General features: G+C 34.7%; 3 protein-coding genes across 4 annotated transcripts; all 3 read right to left on the reverse strand.

The window, feature by feature from the left end:
- Nucleotides 1–285: 285 nt before the first annotated feature.
- LOC142554381 (U-box domain-containing protein 20-like) lies at nucleotides 286–1,831 on the reverse strand. The gene has a single exon (XM_075665047.1). The coding sequence runs from the start codon at nucleotides 1,677–1,679 to the stop codon at nucleotides 420–422; it is 1,260 nt and encodes a 419-aa protein (XP_075521162.1). The 5' UTR covers nucleotides 1,680–1,831; the 3' UTR covers nucleotides 286–419.
- Nucleotides 1,832–3,456: 1,625 nt separating this feature from the next.
- On the reverse strand, nucleotides 3,457–7,333 carry LOC142552734 (receptor protein kinase TMK1-like). Its single transcript, XM_075662508.1, is given in 4 exon segments — nucleotides 3,457–4,239; nucleotides 4,701–5,817; nucleotides 5,819–6,469; nucleotides 6,471–7,333. Coding segments are annotated over 4 exon segments (2,886 nt in total). The 5' UTR covers nucleotides 7,059–7,333; the 3' UTR covers nucleotides 3,457–3,709.
- A 1,600-nt stretch (nucleotides 7,334–8,933) lies between these two features.
- On the reverse strand, nucleotides 8,934–15,345 carry LOC142552735 (histidine kinase CRE1-like). Of its 2 annotated transcripts, none has more exons than XM_075662511.1 (12): nucleotides 15,257–15,345; nucleotides 14,066–14,518; nucleotides 13,367–13,600; nucleotides 13,102–13,271; nucleotides 12,436–12,654; nucleotides 12,165–12,351; nucleotides 12,024–12,075; nucleotides 11,680–11,909; nucleotides 11,433–11,531; nucleotides 10,639–11,342; nucleotides 9,883–10,383; nucleotides 8,934–9,634 (listed from the first exon to the last, which is right to left on the reverse strand). In XM_075662511.1, the coding sequence occupies exons 2-12, from the start codon at nucleotides 14,393–14,395 to the stop codon at nucleotides 9,373–9,375; spliced, it is 2,988 nt and encodes a 995-aa protein (XP_075518626.1). In that variant the 5' UTR covers nucleotides 14,396–14,518; nucleotides 15,257–15,345; the 3' UTR covers nucleotides 8,934–9,372. The 2 variants fall into 2 exon arrangements, with proteins under 2 accessions (XP_075518626.1, XP_075518625.1); XM_075662510.1 differs by lacking the exon at nucleotides 15,257–15,345 and adding an exon at nucleotides 14,853–15,233.
- Nucleotides 15,346–23,236: the final 7,891 nt, after the last annotated feature.

Raw genomic sequence — 23,236 nt, forward strand, 5'->3', positions numbered from 1 at the left:
AAGTAAATAAAATAAGCATAAAATATTTTCCAAGAATCTACACCACATTCTAACCTAGTCCTAATTACCTTCTGTCATTAAACTTTCATTTATTCTTCAAATCCACTTGCATGTATTCGGTTCCTTCTGAATTTTCTTAGATATCATAAAATCAAAACAAAGCCCAAATTAAAATATGAACAAATCTATATGGTGCTATGTAAAATACAGCATGTGTGATAATTTATTATTGGATTGTATTATGCATATACTAATCGTACGTAAATTTGTTGCATCCAAAAACAATAATGAATAAGGTTGATTTCACTCGATCCATCGTAAAATTTGTCTTCAAAATGGCCTTTTGAGATTCTTGAAGTCCAAAGAATCAATGCATTCCACGCTATTTCTATACAGATTCAATATCTTCAAAAGCTCAGTCACCTTCTCCTTGTTGTTTCATTGCAACCAACCTGCAAAAGCAACAGCAGCTTCTGAAAAGCGCCTACTTGAAGAGCTTCAAGCGCAACAGTTCCTTCTCCATTTTCACCGTCCTTTCCCAGTTTCCATAGAATCGAAACGGAAAAATCTGTAGCCAAATCCGAAACGCGCAACAATTTCTTCGCCAGAAGTGGCACTGTTAGAACGTTTTCACACACCTTGTTCCTCCCCTCGCTATGGCTACAAATCCCATCCAAAACACCTAAAGCCTTCTCACATATGCTTCTTTCCGAATCCACGAGAATTTCAAGAAGATTTTGAACCAACCCCATTTCAAGATATCTTGATACGATCGCTTCCTTGACTGAATTTGACTGAGATGATGTTATTATGTAGTACGTTGCTAACAGGCTTGCTTTTGTTGTGGTGGGGCAAATGGGCTCTTGGATCAACTTCATTAATGCATCTAAAAGCCCTTCGATCTTGACCAAATCTTCAACCATCTCTTGATCATTGCAAGAAAGTATTACTTTTAAGGCTATTACCGCATTTCTTTGACTGGACAAACTCCCGAATCTCAAGAACCACACTATGGAATGTAAGGATTCACTTGTGGACAGATTACTCTTTGTCTCCTCATCAAGAGACGACGCTAATGTTATCGTCAGCATGGACAAGATTTCTTCATGTAGTGCAACGTGTTCATGGATCGAATCCCTCTTGGTTAAGGCCTCAAATGCAGCAGATAAAACCCTTCCCGCCCCAATCGAGACAATACATCTCTTGTTTCTATCACTTTTTTTAGCCAAAGAGTTGATCATTGACACCAACCCTAGGCAAGATTCATGGTCATTTCTTCGTATTGCATCCTCGATTTTTGCCAGAACCTCCAAAACTTCATGAGAAGTTATAGGAATTCTAGGAGTTGGAATCCTTTCCACCCCATAAGACCTATTCTCCACGCACCAATCTTGAATGATTTTCCTTATGGCATGGTTAGGTATAGGCTCAAGATTTCTCAAGACCATTTTAGTGATGGGACATGTAACGTTACCGGCCTCGATCCACTTCTCGATGCTCTTCCTGTCGCATGTTATTCCAGTCGATAACGTCACTGGATCTTTCATCAAGTCGAGTGAAATCGGGCAACGAAAATGACTCGGTATTGCTAGCTGTATGTTAGCATTATCGTCCTCCTCCAAACTTCGCTTCTTCGCTGCACGACGTGCAGCTCTTCGCTTTCTCCAAGTCAAAAACATCTTAAAGCACGAAGTGAAATGAATCAAAACTACACAAAACAAGATAAAGATTGAAAACAAATGTATATTGATCAAGAATATATGTAACTCTTTGATCGGGTAATTTCAAGTTTGTCAGGTTTAATTTGCTTCTTTTTTGGGAACTTGAGATGGTATATATAAGCGCATATATGTCGCGTATGCTTTATGGGTTTTTGGTACGCGTTACAACTTTCAAAACATAGTAAGAAGGATTGAACAATAATTTTAAAAAAAGACTCTTGGGTTTAAATTCAAGAAACGTTCAACACCGGTTGCAAGTGTGTGCGCAAGGAAAATTGTTGGGAAGAGATTTGAATATTGACCATTGAATATTCGGTAAGTCCATAAAATATAATAATAATAATAATAAGCCCTTCAATTGAATAGCATTTGAGTCCAAGGCTTTGACCCCAATCTGTCAACGGGTTCGTGGGACCCACCGACTCCGCAAAAACGTGTTTCCATATTTTGAAAAACCGTGATTTGGGTTCCGTACTTGTACTGTTGTCAACGAGCAAGGGAAGGTTCGAAACGTGTGTGATTAATTAAAGTCTTATTCTTCGTATCAAATAACGATTTATCGATAGTTTATTTTTATTCAAAACTAATCAATCAATGGGTCAAAGACAAAATCAGTCGTTTGATCAATTAATGTCGTATTTTTCGTTTTAAAACAACGATTTGTCGATAGCTTATTTTTATTCGAAACTAATCAATCAAGGAGTCAAGTTTGGTCGTAGAACATTATTTGATAATATTAATTCTTTTGTTTGCACTACCAACATGTTTAATCACAAATACATTAGTGAAATGGCCCAAACCCCACTCTTTAAAATAAATATTTATTTGCTTACCAAATTTATGCTAAATCGACGTTTAACGTTTTTAACCTCAAATATATTGATGGGGCCTAGGAAAGCATGATAAAGTAAATATCTTTTTTTTTTCTTGAAGTCATTTTGAAATAACCCAGCGGATCCAAACTTTTCATAAAAATACAGCTAAAAGGATTGAATTTTTATATATAAAAATATAACCGATCCAACCAAAATAATCAAACTAATTAGTAACAATATGTATGAAAAAATTTGCTTTTACCAAGAAGAAAGTTCATTATTGTTAATCGACTCATTCTGATTGATGTTCATCATTAAATTGTTATTTAACATTAATGGATCAGTTTCTTATATTTTCTTTAATATTGATTTTGTTTTTCTCTAGTCCCATCTAAAACAATAACTTGCGCGACCCAAAAACAAAAAAAGTCAAATCATAATGTTTACACATACTGCTTATATCGAGCATACAAAATTAATATCGCTTACATATTTCGTGTGGACTTTAAAATTTATTTATTTATTAAACGCAAACAAAACCAAAGAGTCAAATCTTGCACAGAAGCAACAAATTATAATTTATTACAACAATGGACAGCAAAAAGACATCAACCACCCTTAATTATCTGGCACTAAATCCGGTATACAAAAAGACATGGTTGCAGAAAAAAATTGGACAATTTTTAAATGGACAAAAAAATCTGGCTGGCCGGCACTTCAAAGTCCAATCTCGATCAAATTCATTCACCTCTGTCCCATAATATATTAATAAAATAATCAGTTGAAAAAAGAATTTTAAACTAGTTTATCTTACATTATTTAATTTAATAGGGTTTGGTTTTAGGTACAGAGGAATATCATAAATTCAGGTTATGTGACTAATCATCGCACATAAAATTATAATATGCGTGCATGCAATGTTAGATATCAAGGGTGGGATGAAATTAGAATTTGACAACTCACCTAATAAAATCTAACTAAAACTATTTGAGTTTGAAGAAATCATTGAAACAAGAAAAGGGGTTGTCTCTAAATTAAGATTAACCACCTTCGATTAACCAATGGAATTTGAATCACGCGAGCACCATTCGTGCACATGGGCAAAGCTACGAGGGGAAGGCGGCTTCATAGACAGAAGAATACACAAGAAAGACTCTAACCTCGGCCCCAATCTCAACGTCCATCAGCTGATGTGAACGAATCAGCAAAACCAGATGGCCGAGTCGGTATGCTCGTCTGAGTATTTTCGTTGCTACCAAGGTAAGAAGAGGAGCCATCAATGGAACTCATTCCCTCAAGAGCCTGCCATTTCTTGACTGCTTGAGGTAAGGTCATATCATAATCAATCCCATATGCATCATCTGGATCCGCTGGTTCCGATGGTTTCCAGAGTTCAGCGAGAGATGACAGCACGTTGACTGAATGGCTCATGTCAGGACGTTGATGTGGCTCTCTAGCGGAGCAGTGGCCGGCCAGTTCTGCCACAGTGCTGATGCTAGAAAGAGTTTCTTCATCGAGGACGATGGTAGGATCAATGGATTTTCGGAAGGTGTCTCTGTTGATGAGCATTCTGCGGAACCATGGTACTAGATGCTGGCTGTCGTCCGGGAAAGACTCGTCCAAGGCTTTTCTTCCGGTGATAAGTTCCATCAAAATGACTCCAAAGCTGAATACGTCGATTTTGGTACTCACTCTGCCGGTTACTATTCAATTATGCAAAGAAACCACTGTCAGATGAGGCAAGCAACGACACTTCACAACTTACTCATCAAAATGATGTTTGCCAAAATACAAAACCACCGCATATAAAACGTCTGTAGCCCATAGATCGATTGATTGTCAAATCTTCAGATTCAACAAAGCTAGATTCAATGTTCTTAGATGTGAACAAATAGCACGAAACATATCTTCTTAGCACGAGCATAAAGAACAGAACTTAAAACAGGCGGGTTGTGCCAATCTCTTCAAGATTAAAGACTGCTAAATTTTAAGCATGAAAATAACAATGCCAGTGCGATCAAAGAACTTCTTCCTGACTAAAAAATTTGAAGGAGCAAATCAAGGAAAAATCAGCAGCAAACATTCACAAAAACGTTCATGAAACAATTATCATGATTTTTTATAACAAACAAATAAAGCCCTTGCAAATGAACAAAAGAGATACCTGCATATTCCGGTGCAAGATAGCCAAAAGTTCCGGCCAATCTAGTAGCAATTGAAGCTTTACCATCAGGAGCGAGGCGAACAAGCCCAAAATCTGCAACTTTAGCCTTCATATCATCTCCAAGAAGAATGTTTGATGGCTTAAGATCCCTATGAATAAAGCTCTGTTGAGCTAAACCATGCAAATATTCGACACCCCTACCAACATCCAAGGCAATAGCCAGCCTTTTCGTCCATTCCAGGGGTTTCAACCCTTCTTCCTTCCAGTTAAAAAGAAACCTACTAAGCGTCCCCTGAGGCATGTATTCATAGACAAGCAGCCTCTCGTTTCCATCTAAGCAATATCCCAAAAGTTCAACCAGATGCCTGTGCCTGACTTTTGTAAGGACAGCAATCTCAGACTTGAACTCGTCTAATCCCTTTTCGCTCATCACTCCAGATTCCATCCTCTTTACGGCAATCTTCGTCCCATCATGCAACTCCCCTTTGTAAACCGTTCCAAATCCGCCCCTGCCTAGTATATTTTGTTCACTAAAGTTGTTTGTCACATTTTTCAGCACTTGGATAGAAATCACCATGTTACCTGTCTCAACAATGTGAATGTCACTAGGCCCACTGCTTAAATGACTCTGAGTCTCACTCATCCCCCCATTAATGTTTGAACCGGCAATAGTAATCTTAACAGCGTCTTCGGACCCAGAATCACGAGGATGTATAACCACGGTGTGGGGTGGCTGTACTCTACCAGATCGCTTTTGTTTGGTTCGATAAAGACAAAAGACCAATGCTCCGGCGAAGAAGAGGGCACAAACACCACCAACAACCGATCCTACAACCACCCCAGTCGATGATTTCTTCCCACTGCCGCTCGATCTTCCATCGCTATCTGAAGTGGATCCAGGAGAATTTCCACTCCCACCCTGTGGTGGAGGTGGAGCATTCTTCCCAATATTCAAGTTTCCATTAGTGTTGACCGACACACTACTCTTAAAGATTGGTACCGGTCCATAAATTTGATTATCTGAAACATCCAACACTGTAAGATCGGGAAGGTTAGTCAATTCATTGGGAATAGTACCTGTCAAGAAGTTATTAGACAGAATCAATCTCTGTAGAGTTCGTGATTTGTGATATGTTAGGAGAGATAGTTCCATTTAGGCTCATTCCATGAAAATTCACCACAGTAATCTTCCCACTGCTACAAGTAATCCCCTTCCAAGAAGCACACGGGTCATTCCCTTTCCAAACCTCAGCGAATTGAACAGGATATCCAAAATCCTTGACCACACTGACAAGGGTATCAACTCGTGGTTCGCATTTCACACCCGGATCAGGTAAACAAAAACTGTTGCTACCAACCCTCATGTCCACCAGTACCGTGTCACTGAAGCTCGGAGTCTTCCCTTGTAACTTGTTGTTCGTCAAATTCACCACGACCAGTGACTTCAGTCCAACCAAAGAATCAGGCACGGGCCCGGTCAAACTATTATCCCGTAAACTCAAGTTCTGCAACTGAGTTAAGCCAGTGAAATCCGGTAATGGCCCCGAAAAGAAATTTCCATGCAACCAAACGTCAGTTAACTGAGTCATATTATGCAACATATCCAACGAACCGTTCAATCTAACACTACCCCTCTGACCATTGAGCCACAGAGACTGTATGGTAGAGCCCGAGAACGTAGATGGCAACGGGCCTTCTAGATAATTAAAAGCTAAACGCAAACGCACTAAGCTCGGAAACGTATCAGGCCCAAAAAAATCAGGCAAGTAATCCGGAAATATTGGTACCACTGGCTGAAAAAACTTGCAAAGTAGACGCACCTTTGATACTTTCAGGGATAACCCACGAGTCAAAGGGATTGTAATCCAAGTAAACACTTTGTAAAGAGTTGACACCATTGAAAAAATCCGAGGGAATTGAAGAGAAATTGTTGCTGCTAAGCGAAAGGGTTTGAAGCGAGCTCAACCCCGCAAAACTCGGCAGCGGGCCAGTGAGATGGTTTTGCGTAACTTCGAATATCTGCAAAGACGTAAGTTTATTGAGGTTAGACGGGAGAGACCCTTCAAGATTCTGATTTCCGATCTGGATCCGGGTCACCCGTTTATCCGCGGAACACTGAACGTGATTCCAACTACAAGGGTCCGAGTCGACCCAACCGAGCAGGCTAGGTGAATTGAGGCTCTTCTTGAGGTCTTGCATAACCGCCGCATCAGGTGACTGCGAGCGGCCAACGGCGGCAAAAACCGCAAACACAGCGAAGCAAAGCATTCTTGAGGCCATTATTCTCAAAGGGTGAAATGGGTATGAAGAAAATTCTTGGGTCTGACCCCGAATCTCACATTTCATCAAAATCGTCATTGCATTCACTATTCTGAGATTCTCTTCACCTTTCCCTCGATCGGTCGCTAGGGTTCTATCTTTTCAAGAAAGAAGAAAAGGATTTCAAAAAAGTATAGAGCAAAGCAGAGTGCGCGTTTCTACGTAGGATTGGGAAGTCCGAAAGGTGATAATTCGCGGAGTGTGGGGTGTGATTTCTTGCATAGAACTGTAGAAGGAGGCGGAAACAGAGTGTGTGTGTGTGTGTGTGTGATATATAAATTGCAATGCATAGGAAGGAGAGAATTAAAGACGTGTATCGAAAGGAAGGCAAGCGAATGGGATACAGTTGGCACATTGATATTTAATTTTTGGCAAGTTTTGGGGCCCATATAATTACGGGTGGGCCCGTTAGAATTTCTTCTGCAGATAATAAATTAAATTTAGATAATGTGTTGAAATTTAATGCTGATTATTTATAATTTTTTTATGATTACTTAAATCTTATAGTTTATTTTTTTTTATTTTTTTTCGAAATATATCTAGTCATTGCGGTATTGTATGATTACATCGTAACACCGAAAAATAATTTTATTATCAATAATTTTTATTGCATACTTTTTAATATAGTTAAGCTTTATATAACTGTATATTATATCAAATTTAAATAAGTTATTGACGATAATTTTTAATTTCTCACAAAAATTGTGTCTGTTGATATGTTTTATTTAAATTTAATGGCTTCCGGTCATTGATTTGGTTGTGATTAGGTGAATAAAATCAATGAAAATTTAAGTTCCAAAACATTATGTCCCGTGAATAATTTCTCGAATTCTTGCAGGTATTTAAATAAAATATTAATCAAAATTAAATGTCAGTGGACAGAAACGTTATTTTTTTTTCTAAAAAAGAATAAGAATTTCTCGATTACTTGTTCTCATAATTAAAGTGCGTAAAAAGATTTTTTTTAAAAAAATCTCAATCCAAAATCAAATTTTTAATTATGTTTGAAAGTTCTAAAAAGAAAATATCAGATTAAGCTAATTGAATGAATCGATTTTTTGAAGTAATTAATTAAATAAATTATATAAACAGCGAATCAAATTCTATTGGTTAGGTGGATAACGATTTCCTATAATTGCTGCTTTAATTGTGGTGATACGGCAATCACTGAAAGTCAATAGCTGACGTACACACACTTAGCTTCTAATCGTTATTACAATACATTTTGATTAAAGTTAACTAATTACAGCGGAAACAAGTTTAAAATTTCTTTACCATGAGCCCAAAATATTTCTTCTATAATTTAAATACTAAAAATAGTATTTAATCTCACATCATAAACATGCCCACACGTAATCAAAACCAATCATATACAAACAACTCATATCCTCGGGACATGCCCCGTTATATAAATACATATACATATATACTGGGAACAAAATATAAACATCAACTCAAACTATGACTCCCTCCAGAAGTACCCTCTCCGGTCTCCTGATATCCATCCGGAGTACCTGCCATTGTCCACACTCAAAGACAACAACAGCACCCTTGAAGGTGAGCAAAGCTTCGTATGGAACAACCATCATACATAACACAAGTATTTAAATAATGATATATGGTATGCAATGCATGTATGTCGTGGAGGTATCAGGTCAAATGCTCATCCACTGAGCACATGTCAAAATCAAAAGAATCGCTATCAAATCAATGCTCGAGCTGTCTCGCATATTTTTTTCGAAGCATAAGGGAAGGAGGCCAACTTTATATGTCGTGTCACTCGAGGAATCAGAACAAGACAAGCATGCCAAAAGGGCCCCCAAGCATATGCTTTGTCTAACAAACTCTCTTTCAACTCCGGACCACATTCGGTCCCATTCTCTCTTATCTTCGTTCTTAGTTATCCGAAGCACATGTAAAGGCGGCGGCGCCACCAGATGTAAAATGTAATAATAAAGTTTTTAGGTACAAATTTATCAAATACAACACAATCAATAATGGTGACTAGTGACTGTATTTAAGAATAATAAACAGTCTCTACTCAAACAGATAAAATGATGATGGATATTACGGCTCATACTTGTTCTACTTCCCCTATCAATGTACATACAGCAGGGGAAATAACCGTTTCTTGACCACTGCATACGCGAATACACAATAATCTAGCCAAAGCCTAGTCGGTTAGCAACCAGCGTGTCTGCATCTGCCATTGACATGTTAAACATACCATAACCAATATAAACACGCCCTCTAATTACAAGGTTAGAATTCAACCAGCAGAACGTGGAAAAATTGCCGGCTCCCTTGAGTTGTACCCGTTTCCATCAGTTGGAAATTTTCAGCTACCAGAGTGTCACGAAAAGGTGGACTCTGAGACGGGTTTGGATTCGAAGAAGTTGGCAACAGCTTGGTACAGAGTCTTCTCTTGGAAAGGTTTAGATACGTATCCATCCATACCACATTTCAAGCATTTGTCTAAAGTTGCATGTATAACATCGGCTGTCATGGCCAGTATTGGCATGTGCCACTCTGTTTTTCCTTCTGTCGTGCATCCTCCATTTATATGCATATTTGCTTTGCTTTCCATCTCTCGGATAAGACGAGTAGCCTCAAACCTAAAATAATAGGAATAAGTGGAAGATCGAGCACTTCAGATAACGTCTAACATTAATCTAGTTCGCAGTATCGACAAAAGGCATCACAAGAAAATATAGGTGCAGCATTTCAACATCAAATACTCGTCACGATCTTTCATTAAATTTCATTTTGGGTTTTACGAAATTAATTGTCGATTCTCATACAAAGGGAAAAGAGATTAATGAAAGGAACTACAGCAAGTAATCCATAAAGAAAGTAAACATACCCGTCCATTTCAGGCATCTGAATATCCATAAAACAGGCATCAAAACTATGTGGTATCTGAAGCCATTTGAGAGCCTCTTGCCCACTCTCAGCACACTGCACATCAGCCCCGAATTTTTTGAGCGCACCAGCAGCAACTCTGCGATTCACGACATTATCGTCAACCACCAATATCTTCTTGCCACACAACAAGCCACGAAGGCCACCAGATCGGTACGAGACATCTCTTCCATGATGGATTTTCTGGCCCAATCCCAGTACCTGTTGAAGGCATGCCGCAACCATACTCGCTCTGAGTGGTTTAATGATCACAGTATCGGCAAAGCCAGCCGCCTTGGCTTTATCAGACTCGACAACTGTTATGTTGGTTGCCAGAAGGATTATAGCTGGAAACTTATGCGAGTAACCATTGTGTCTCCAGTTTGATATCGATGTAAAGCCATCTTCACTTGAAATCCAAGAATCTTTTTCAACTAGAAGCATATCTGGAAGCTTTTCATTTCTGCCAAGATAGAACACTGAATCAAATTAAGCAAAATGAATTTACTACAGACCACTTTCCCTAAAAAGTTATCGAAGTTTACCCAACAATAGTTTTATACTCAACACAATAGGTCACGTATATAGGCATCCAAGATAGAAATATGGTTTTTGTACACCAGAAGTTTTAAAAGGTTTTTATCACTTTATCAATGGAGAGAAAAATTTGGCATTCGACTTGCTAGATGTCAGAGTACATAAAATGAATTGTGCTTACTTAGAAAGAAGGGGGCCATATTTGCCAGACACAGCAACAGCCGTCCTAATGCTACCAACAACTTCAGCCCGAATTCCAAGTCTCTTGAGGTGGTACCGTGTGACAGCAGCTCTTACCGGATTCCCGTCGATGACAACAGCTCTCAACCCTTTTAATGAAGTGGGTAAATCATCGGAAAGGGATATCTTTGGATCAAGAGCTGCACTTTTCTCACATCTTTGTAACTCAACTGTGAACGAAAACGTGCTTCCAATATTTAGACGGCTAGTGAATTTCATCTGACCGCCCATCAGCTCAACAAGACACTTACTGATGCTCAATCCAATGCCTGTTCCCCCATAATTACGAGAAGTTGAACTGTCTGCCTGCATGAAAGGGTTGAAAACTCGTATTTGTGCTTGTTCAGGGATACCAATCCCCGTATCTTCAACAAAAACAATTAAAGTTACTTTCTGATGTGCATTATCGTTCATCATGTTACTGGAGGAATCATACTGTAACTCGTCTTTTAAAAGATTAAATGATTCCCAACTGCTTCGATCATCAGCAGCTTGATAGCCACTCAAGGTGTTAAATTGTCGACCACGAGCTTGACCCATACACTCGGACTCTCCATTCAAGTAGGTGTCTGCCTTCACATCCCTTGTGTATTTGGATTGTTCAGCTAAATGCACTCTAACAAATATATGTCCTTGCTCGGTGAACTGTTGAATGCATTAAAAATTATCTCTCATACGTTAGACCAGAAAGTCTAGAATTCTATGAAAGATTAGGTTCGATAATTTTTCACTTACTTTCACAGAGTTTCCCACAAGATTGGTGATCACCTGCCTGAATCTTCCTGGATCTCCCACAACAATTTCAGGAACTTCTTCGGAAACAAACACTGCCAACTGCAAATTCCCAACCAGCACATAAAGAGGTTGAAAATAATAGAAAAAGCGATAAAAACATAATAAAGCAGTACTTCTTGGCTACCCGGATACAAAAAAAGTTCGATGGATATGTAGATTTTGGTTGCTACAGAACTGAAGGATTTACCTCAATACCCTTTTGCCGACATTTCTCCGAGAACAAGGATAAAACATCATCTAGAATCAACCTCACGTCAAATGGGACTGCTTCAAGTTCTAGCTTGCCGGCTTCGATCTTTGCACGGTCAAGCACTTCATTTATCAAGGTAATTAATGATTCCCCACATGCTTCAGCTGTTTGTGCATAGTCCCTTTGGGTTGAACTAAGTTCAGTATCCAATAGCAGTGCAAGCATACCTAAATGCATAAGAAACAAGTGCTTTACAAGTCAGTTCCAACTCAACACTTTGATACATACATATGTGTGCACGCGCGCGTGAGTGTGTGTGAGAGACAGATTTAATAGTATACCAAGGATGCCATTCATTGGGGTTCTTATCTCATGAGAAACAGTGGCAAGAAACTGCACAAAATGAAAGATTGGATTCAGCTGGTAACATCTTGCAATTAAGTGACACGAGTGTGGCTAGATAAATCATTAACAAACAAAACCTGAGATTTGGCAACATCAGCAGCTTCGGCTCGAACTTTCAATTCTTGCATTTTATTGAAATCGTCTTCGACTCTGACAATGTGAAGTCCTGCACCATATATCATGTATCCAACAAGAAATCCAATAATAAAGAGAAAAAAAGCTGTTGTGAGTGCAATCCATGACGTTGGAGCCTTCTGAAGATATCTACAAAATAACCAAAGTAACGAGTATTACTTTGTTTTGTGATTTGTTCATCTAGAACAACATTGATAAGTTTTGTTAACCGACCGACATATCATTTCATGTTTACGAAATGGATCGCCAAAGTCAAGTTTGCTGATGTGCTTAAGGTGCATGTCGCCATCCTGTGAATGGTGTCCGTACATGATCAGAGGATCAGAAGAGTTGGTGATATCATACACATTAACCACGATTGCCTGGTTCCCAGCAAGTTGCCCGAGTAGATTTTCAACTAGGGATTCAACATCAAAGGCCCCACCTAGGTAACTGCTTGAAATCAACAGCAAGAAGCACATGAAAAAATCCCACCACAAGATTAGGCCAGGATGCAAAATGCAAAAGGTGCAAATGATGTATTTGAAATACAGACTGGGTCTTGGTGTAAATTTTTAAACAGGGATTTGAGAACTCTGGAGTTTCGGCTTGCATGAAATACACAAAGATATAAAATAAGTCCACATGCATACCATATCACCAAGAAAATCAGTGAAAACCTTCACAAATTGTATCCAATGTAAACCATATGCTAATGACTGATTTTCTGAGAAAGATAAAACTCCACTCGACATTTTTCACTCTCTTTCCCCCAGGAATTTTTAAATTCCAATTGGCAAAGTCTAGTTGACTAAAACAGTACAATGAAATAGTTTCACATATATTTACACAGAATAGAAATCATGAAAATTTTGTAAGTCTTGACTCCCAAATACTCACCCTGCGGTTGATTCAATACGTTCTTTGACAGTCGGATTAGAGGGAAGCTTGGAGTTATAAACGGGGAATGTCAAAACAACCCCAAGATGATGAGAATTTAGCAACCTGAATGGACTAGTAAGAACTGCTTTACCCGTCGCCCGTGCCCTCAATATGTTTTCACGGTCCTCCTGTTTCAACAAAAATAATTAAGTAATCAGAAAATGAAAAGTGGATACTTAATTATCGTACCACGAAGCATATCATAATAGAGGAATTGAATCACCTCCCCGGACATCATATCAAGTGATTCAATGTAGGATACAGTTTCTTGCGAGAATATAACAGGTGCATATTCATCTCGCATTGGCGAAGGCTCATTCTCCATTGTTCTTATAGTCCATCCATGCCGCCTTTCGAAATCTTCTCTCTCAGTATTCATAACCCTCTGGGCGTAAGCAACCCCACTCAACAATGGCCTCTCAAACGCAGTTCTTGCTGTGTATGCAGCAAAAGTTTCCTACGGTTTCATACAGCACAAAATGTCTAAGAAAATAAACTCAAATTACAATTATCAAGGAACGCCACATTTTTGTGTTTGGAACACGGAACTGTGTGAACTCAAAGCAAAATAATATAGCCATATCATATCCAACAAAAGAAAGCATATATGCCAGCACCGAAAATGAAAATAACATCATTTAATATGAAGCAAGCTTAATCGATTGTCAGAGAGTCAAGCCATCAGTGGAAAGTAGAACTACAGTAGACGTACATACATACATACAAACATACAAGAGCCAAAAAAATGTGAAACGCCAAAATCCATAATGAAAACAACCAAAACAGATCGAGATCCCTATTTTTCTCCAAAAATATCCATTAAGATCTCTTCGCATTAACAGAAAATCCTCGCCACGTTTCACAAAATCAGCACCAAGAGAAGCAAAAAAATGAATTAGTAAACACCAGAAACACAAGAAACCTGATCAATTGCTGAAGGGTTCTTGTAGAAATGGAAAGTAGATACAAGTATTGCAAGGGCATGGACATGGTTAACACTAACGCTAAACTGATCCTGTAACATTCTTGCCCTCTGATCACACATACTCACGAGCACTTCTTTCCTCCTCTCTTTCTGCTCGTCATCCATGTAATCATAAATTCGTTTGCTGCCGTACAACATTATCATGATCCAGAGTCCCAAAATTCTCGGAGTCGAGGCTTTATGGACGAATGACAAATTTTTCTTTGCGCTCAATTGTTCATTCACCCTCACAGCCACCATGCGATAGCCGTGTTTCTTTTCGCCCATCTTGACAACTTGCCCTCCTCCTTTACTTCGCTTCAGAACTTAAAGTCCCGCCCTTTCGAGCAAAACGAAGAACCCGAGAAATCAAATGCAGTAGAGCTCGTGCAAAAAGATTTCAAGATTCACCTTTTTCATGGAATAGGAAGAAAAGAGTTAGCCTCAAACTCCGGCTCCTTTTATCATTACAATAAAAATGTATGTATAGTGTTAGTCAAAAACCATCTGCATTTCACCCAAATAGCAACCCCCAAAAAAGAAAGAATCTTTAACAGCAAAACAAAAGGTAAATTATTTTCACGGAGCCCATGATGGGAGGAACAAAGCATGGCCGTGCAAGCCTCAAAAGACGAAAGAGAGCCCAAATTTCAAGAAGCAAGAAACTCTCTCAAAGACTCCTAATGGGGTTTCTTGAAATAATATATTAGTATAAAAATGAAAGAGCAATAAGAACCAATCATACATAGACTTTAATCAGCAAAGCGTGAAGATTAGTTCAAGTGTCGAAAACAAACAGCGGCACGTTCACTGCCCCTATCTCTTAAAATATTGCTCCACATTCTTACACTCGAACAAATCAACAGAAGCAAACACGTTATATAGTTCTAGATTAAAAAAAAAAATTGGATACAACAGAGTAATGGAGGAGTTGATCCATCAAATAAGTTTTATGGGTTTCTCCAAGATTTCGTTTTTGACCATCTTTAGCCGGAAAGAAATCGGTTTCGGAGATATAAATGAAGTATTTGTGGAGTTGATCTCTTGAATTTACTTTCTGGGTTTTGTTTAATGGAGATTTGGGGATGGGGGATAATATTAAATTATAGGAATACACTAAGTGAGAGAAGATGTAATTGCCCTGCTTACTTTTAAAAGCAAACTGAATCGAATTTGAGGATTTTTGCAGATACGCTCTTGTCGCCTTCTTGACTAAAAACTCCCCCTCTCTCTCTCACACAGTACATCTCTTCTTATTTTCTTTTTACTTTTCTACTGTTGCTTCCTTGTTGCGCTTTTACAAATATTTGTTTTATTTTTATTTTAAACTTATATTTAAACACTTCACAAATTAGTTAATCATTAAATAAACAATTTAACGATAGATAACGTGAGATATGTGAATGAATCTAAACAAATCAAAATGATATCTTTTCTTTTTATAATCTTTTCATTTAATTTAAAAAATAATTGTCTCCATATTTAAAATAGTTCATGAGATCAGTCAATATGATTTTTACTATCATAAAAAATAATATTTTTTTTATAAATTGAGTCGAGTCAAAATTATATCTCACAAAAATACAATAGCACAAAAAGAGTTTTTATGTTTAAAATATCTTCAATGAACTCTTGTTTTTGTTAAGAATATAAATATCAGTGATTCAACCAACACCTGTCCCAAAAGGAAGTTTTGATCTCCTTTTTGCTAAGAACAAATTTAATTTGGTAATTAAGAGCTGGCCTCTCCTTTTTGACAATTAAAAGAAATTGAGTTGATTTTTGAGTTTTTAAAATTTTCACCTTTGATTTTCGGAAAGATGCGTGAAATCTATGATGTAGTATATGTTGATCAATAAATAAAATAATTTATTCTTAAATAAAAAAAAGAGTAGGTCTCTTGTGAGACGGTCCTCACGAATCTTTATCTGTAAGACGGGTCAACCATACCGATATTCACAATAAAAAGTAATATTCTTAGCATAAAAAGTAATACTTTTTCAGTGATGACCCAAATAAAATATCTGTATCGTAAAATATGACTCATAAAACCGTCTCACACAATATTTTTATCTAAAAAAATATATTGCAAGTCGCTTTCACGTATCTTGGCGATGATGACTTCGCGACAAGCCACAGATCTCATCCCAATTTTAATTTGACCTAAACGCCCCCACATCCCCTCTTTTTTTCCACTTGCTCTTTCTCATATATAAATAATATTCTTTACATTTATTTATTAGAACTACGAGTATAATTGAGTCAAGCGAACTCGAGTAAACATAAATTTACTATATTGAATTCGATCTCGACTCGATTGATTTTTAATTCAATCTCAATAATTTATAGATACTCGATTCGAGTACAAAAAACTCGATTTAGAAATATTGTGTGTGCGTTACTCAAATAAATAAATATAAATTTGTGTACATATATATATAGGTAAATACATATATATAATCAAATATGTAGAAAGCTATTGAAACATAAACATGTAAAATATGAATTCGATTCGATTAAATATTCGATCTACTCGAACTTGATCAAACTGAGCTCGAGTCGAATTTTGATCTAACCACTCACAAGCTACTTACTGGTAACTTGACTCGTACCCAAAATTTAGAACTACTTAACTAGATTTTATTATGAATGTTTAATTTATTTATCTTTCTTTTCCCATTTTTGGAGAATTATTATTTTGAACCCGAGTTTGAGTAGGTCTCTTGTGAGACGGTCTCACGAATCTTTATCTGTGCAACGGGTCAACCCTATCGATATTCACAATAAAAAGTAATACTCTTAGAGTGTGTTTGGTTGATGTGATTAAATAAATATAGATTAATAATCACATACTTATATAATGTTTGGTTAAAATTTTAAGATATATTAATAATCATTTTGACCCGATTTAAGACCTAATTTTATGATTAATTATTTGATTATTAATCTAACAAATTAAGTGGGATAAGTTATCAACACACCACGAATTACATTTTTATCATCTTATCTCTTATGAAGATAAATATTTATTAAATTCTAATTTATTGTGTTTAATGATTACCGTAATACTTTCAAATATATTTCTAATAAATATATTTAAATTAATTTTAATAAACATAAATTATAATTAAAAATATTTAATTATCTATTTAATTATTTTGAAAATATTTATAATTATTTAAAAAAACAATAATATTATAATATTACTAAACTTTATTTAACATTAAAATTAATATTCAAAATATTACTACTATTTTAATTATTAATTATAAATATTTAATTATCTGTCAAATTATTTTAAAAATATTTATAATTATTTTAAGAAAAACAATAATATTGTAATTATTACTAAAATTTTATTTAACATTAACATTCAAAATATTATTGTTATTTTAATTATTAAAGTAAATATATATTTACAAATTTATTTCTAATAAATATATTTAAATTAATTTTAATAAATGTAAATTATAATTATAAATATTTAATTTATCTATCCAATTATTTTAAGAATATATATTTAATTAGTATTTGGGGCATTTTGGTCATTAAAATAAAATTTACAAAATTAATCCATCATTTTAAAATCATATCAAACACCATGTTATTTATCTCATCATACTATTAATCCATATATCTCATTTTTTAATCACTCTGATTATTAATCATTTACTTATCATATCACACGTACCAAACGCAGTCTTAACGTAAAAAGTAATAATTTTTCATGTATAACCCAAATAGGAGATCCATCTCACAAAACACAACTCGTGAGACCGTCTCACACAAGTTTGTCCTAAACTTTTCATAATAATTTCATGATTGTCATCGATTAATTACAAAAGAGTTGATATAACCTCATAAATTTTTGACATGCCCGTTGAAGATTTATTTATTTCTGAATGAATTTTGTCCGTTCCGAGTAATTTTCTGTTATTCGTTATTAGCGGTTTGCAAGTGGTAACCACCTTTAGTTGTTCATTACATTAACTCGAATTTATAATTGTTTTTTTTATTTAATATATTTTTAAACAAAATCATATCAATAAAAATTCAACATCAGACAATCAATTGTTAATATGATCAAAAATGATTCAGGTAATGACACATATTTTTTTCTTCAGAAGAAATTGATATTTAAAATTTCAGTACTCAGCACCATAGTGAAATTGAGACCAACAAGTGCTCAATAATGGCATCAAATTCAGTCTCGAAATTTAATTTACAAAAATTTATAACTTATCAATCGCATATATTGCACACAACATGTGTACACGAGAATTATTATTGAGAGTCACGTGTATGTTAAGAAATATCATAGTCAATGCGAAACAACGATTTGTGTTTTGAATACGATAACTTTAAAACTTTCATAATGATTTCGATATTGTATATGTTATGTTCGATATCGGTGTTTTTATCTAAACTAAAAAGATAATGTTTTCCAAGTATATATATATATATATGAGGACCATTAAATTTTGGCGTACATATTTTAGATGAGATTATTTTGTATTACTTTTGGGAATATAATATCTTATTAAATGGTATTAGTTTATGCTTGAGCATGCAAATTTCAAAAATTGGGAATGAGAATTACAAGATTGGGATATCATACAAGTTTAGAAAAATTAAGGCGTGAATATTGCGAGCAAAATTCGAAAATCCTACTATATTATATGCCTAATTATTGGCATTGATAGATACAAGGCCAATTGGAAATAATCAATCAAACTTTGGCACAAAATCGTTTTATCGAGCCATTATATTTTCGAACCAACTAAAAGCAATGGATTAAGGAATAAATCTCACACTTTGGTAGCTAAATAACTCAATTATGAGATGAGATTTTAAAGCCAAAAACGTGAGGTTTAGCATGATTTTGGGAATGATTTGAGTATCTAATTTAGCTCCCTTCTCCTCACCTATAAATATCTCATCATTCCTAGCATTTTTCACACCCTAATTTTCGAGAATCTTTGCTGCAAATTTCGAAATCCCAGCATCTATCCTAGCCGAAACCTAGCACCAAAAATCGTCCAAAGTTAGCCTAGCTCGTGAGCCAAAGCGCTGCCTGAGCAAGAAGCCTAGAAACGATCTAATCCACGAATCCGTCCATCTACATTTTTAGCAATAAAAAATATTGTAAGTAAGCTTATTTTAAAGATTCAATTTCGTTATGCATGTTTCTTCGTATTTTTGAAAATACGGTCGAGTAAACCTTATTTTCCTACTCCTTTTCTTGTGTTGGTTGTCATACGGTTTTGGGCACTGTGAGGAGTCGACTGTATATGAGTGGGAATCTCAAACATGATATGACTCTTATGCGGTGGGGATGTAACCGCTATATGGCCTCGCCCTTTTAGAGGAGTAAAAATGAGGGACCGATATCAGTAAACCATATAAAGTAGATGAATATCATTGTCTGGTCAACTTTATGCATGTGTTATGAATGATGTTATGCAAGTCATGTGATTTTCGAAATTATGCATATTGTTATATTGTCCTCGAACGGCCCTACTTGCTGAGTATTTCCCAAAATACTCACCTCTTTACAATCATTTCCCAGATATTCCCGGGGAAGAACTCGAGGAAGAGGAGTCGAACTAGTTTTGGGGTTGGTGAACTTTCAAGATTTTAGATTTAAGTCTATTCAGTTGTAACGTTTCCGTTTTTGATTATGTCGTTTTTTTCAAAATATTAGGGTTGTAAAGACAATTGTTATTTCGTTTGAATTATGATATATAAAATGGTTTTGATTTATACTGTTTTACGAGGCTGGTTATTTTTCGATTGTGTGATTGTTAAACAACACTGGTTTTGATATATTTATATATCCATCAATTTTGTTGTATTATGTGCATCGGTGGTGCACGGTATGTGTAACTTCCTCACCCAAAAAAGTCTTGTAGTAATCAAGTTCATTATCCCTACTTCACCACTATATGTACAATGCCCTCGGCACGAAACATACTTGAAATGCACCTCCATTTTTTCCTTCTTTTTTTTTTTAAAAAAAAAACTTAGATATCCAAACTCCATCTGACAAGAGTGAACTTATCGTTATAACCTATACACGATCGAAACTGACTTAGATTTATCCCGTAATATCGTATCTTTGTATTGTAATGAGATGCGATGGAAGTGTAATTTCATAAATATTAGTCATACTTTTGTAATTTTTTGTTCAAAACTCTTGTTTTCCGTTTCCTTATTTATCTGATTTATTTTATTTAAAATAGCTGAACGTCGTAAAAAAACTCTTTCCATCGACGACGAGAAGACAAATTTGTTAAATATACATGATTGTAACAATTTGAATTTCTAGCTAAAGTTGATCGACAAACATTGAAATTTAATAGGATTTAATTCCAAAATCTCTACATGCTCGAGTCCATCAAAATTAAAATCACTCTAAAAAAAATTAAAATTTAATTTCATATCATTACCTTACCTTACACCAACCCGTGCTAGGTGTGGAATTGGGTACTTACGTCGGTCAACGTACCACATTATACATGGCAGGCTACTGTCTCTTTCATATTACTTCACAATTTATGCAACTTTTTTTTTAAAAAAAAAATCCGTCAGACGTCGGTTAATTTATGTAAAAAATTAAATAATCTTAAAAAGTATTTTAAAATGTAAAAAATAATAAAAAATAGAAAAAAGAGACAGAAGCTGAAGTACAAAATGACAAACAAACAGTACTATCTCTTTCATATTTATTAATTAATTCCTTTAAAACATTAATTTAAAAATTCGCATGAATTAAAAAAAATATTAAAGTTCTAGCTGGCTGTCATAAATTTAACTTTTAGAACAACTTATATTATATATATAACATGCTTCCAGATCAATCGAGTATCTTACATTCAAACAAGATTTAGTTTCGTATGTTGTATTCTCCAATGTACTTGTGTTGCTATTTTTTTAGTAATAAAATTTTGATTTACAAATTTTTAAAACATTATCTTACATTCAAAAACCATAAAAATGGCATTTATTATATATTTTTGGTAAACTAAAATTTATATGATTTTCTAAGAAATAAATCTATGTGGTAATTAAATTAGCAACTTTTTTTTTTCTTTTTTTTACAAAAGACCAAGACTTTATTATTCTTGAGAAACAATACTTACTTTATAAACATAAAATGAATTTAAAGATTTTTATTTTTAATTAACCCACAAATATTTTGCGTGGGTGGAGGATGGTGACAAGATGACATAAATGGATCCGAAATTGACTGAATCGAAAATAATAATAAATTATGTAATTAAATTATATGTTTTTTAAAATAAATTCATGTATCAAATGATCCTAAAAAAATAATGCGAGAAAGTCTGACAAAAAGTTGATATGTTTTGTTTTATATTATTTATTCGTTTGTTTATTTTTTATTTTTTAACTAAATTTATTGTTCAAACAGTAACACTATCCATAGGCTTGTTGTCAAGTTTCTGCAAACCGTGACATGAAAAGCCCCGCTACGGAAGGCCTAAAATAGCATATATATATATCACTTTTTTTTAATTATTATTAATTATAAAAATTACAAGTAATTTATAATATTTCATCAATCTTCCCATAAGCATAATTCGTATAATAATCTAAGTATCGTTTTGATATATATATTTTTTCCTCTTATTTTGTTTAAAAAAATTCAGAAACATTTCCTTATTCGCTGATATTTTTATTCATATATGTCACTTATTTTATTTATATAACATCGATGTTATATACATATCTAAAATTTAATATTTACATATCTACGAAATATCTACACCGTAGGAGATAAAAATGTGTGATCATTTTTGCAGTGAAAAAAAAAAAAAAAAAAAAACTGAAAAGTTTGGCTCTTAGCCGAACCCAAAGGGTGCACGACACCTCCTCTCATCTATTTTGTCATGATAGAGCAGAGAATACGATGCTGCAAATAGAAAGTGCTTAAAAGTTTCGTGCATGATATGATTGGCATTAGGGTTTTCATTTTCGTTAACTAATAATTATATATGCTTTATGACATTAAACTTTATTAAAAATTGATCGCTAGAAACATAGGAATATCAAACTTAATACGACACATATTATGCTCTGTGTGAGCCAATTTGTTATCTGTCTTCGGTGAGACTACAATGAAACACTGAACTCGTTCCATTGTGATGTGTCCAATGCTTTGTATCACACGAAACTTTCATGTTTTACGACAGACTCATCTTTCGCATAAATGATTAATAAATAACAAGTTCACTTTACAATTTGGGTTTACTGATTATTTATTAAAAAATAATTAGAACAAATAAAAGTTATATAATCCACGACCTAATTGCACCAACTCCGTTGTGAAAGTCTAAAATACATGAAACCCAAAAAAAATATTAATATAGACTAATACATAATTTGTTTTCTAAAAATCAAACACATTTCATCAATATATTATAAAAATTCATACACATTTACACATATAAAAGAAATTTTTAAAAGTGCGTGATCTAAAACGTCGGCACACACAACACACACACACACACACATATACATATATATATATATATATATATATATATATATATATTTTTTTTACGAGAGATCTAAAGAACAAAACCCTCTACTGATATAATAACTATTTTACATTCGTTTGATAAATTACGTGTACTTGCTTTCGATAAAGCCCATTGGCTCCATTTACCAATCAAGTCATTCCGAGGCCCATTACTTCTTTTTGTAGACGGAAACGCCTGTGAACTTAGCAAATAAAATTTTTAGTCTCCATCTTTTATGCACATTTTTTTTCAAACATAAAATAAAAAATTATGTAAAACTCGAGCAGAAATTGTGTATTCGTAATATAATTTTACATATATATTTTTAAATATGGATGAGTTTGTTACAATAATATCTCGAATTCGAAATAAGTTGTTACAATAATATCTCGAATTCGAAATCTTATTTCCAATTTAGAATCTTAATTTCAGATGAAATTATGTATGATCGGCCTAAATCGAGGTTTTTACATACAAATTCTCAAACACCAACACATCAGTAATTTATAATAATCTCAGAGACATAGGCGAGTTTGTAAAATTTGAGGTGATGTGTGACGATATATTCTCGGGCGTTTCTACTCGT

Source organism: Primulina tabacum, chromosome 8 (genome assembly GCF_025594145.1).
Source record: "Primulina tabacum isolate GXHZ01 chromosome 8, ASM2559414v2, whole genome shotgun sequence".
NCBI classification, from domain to species: domain Eukaryota; kingdom Viridiplantae; phylum Streptophyta; class Magnoliopsida; order Lamiales; family Gesneriaceae; genus Primulina; species Primulina tabacum.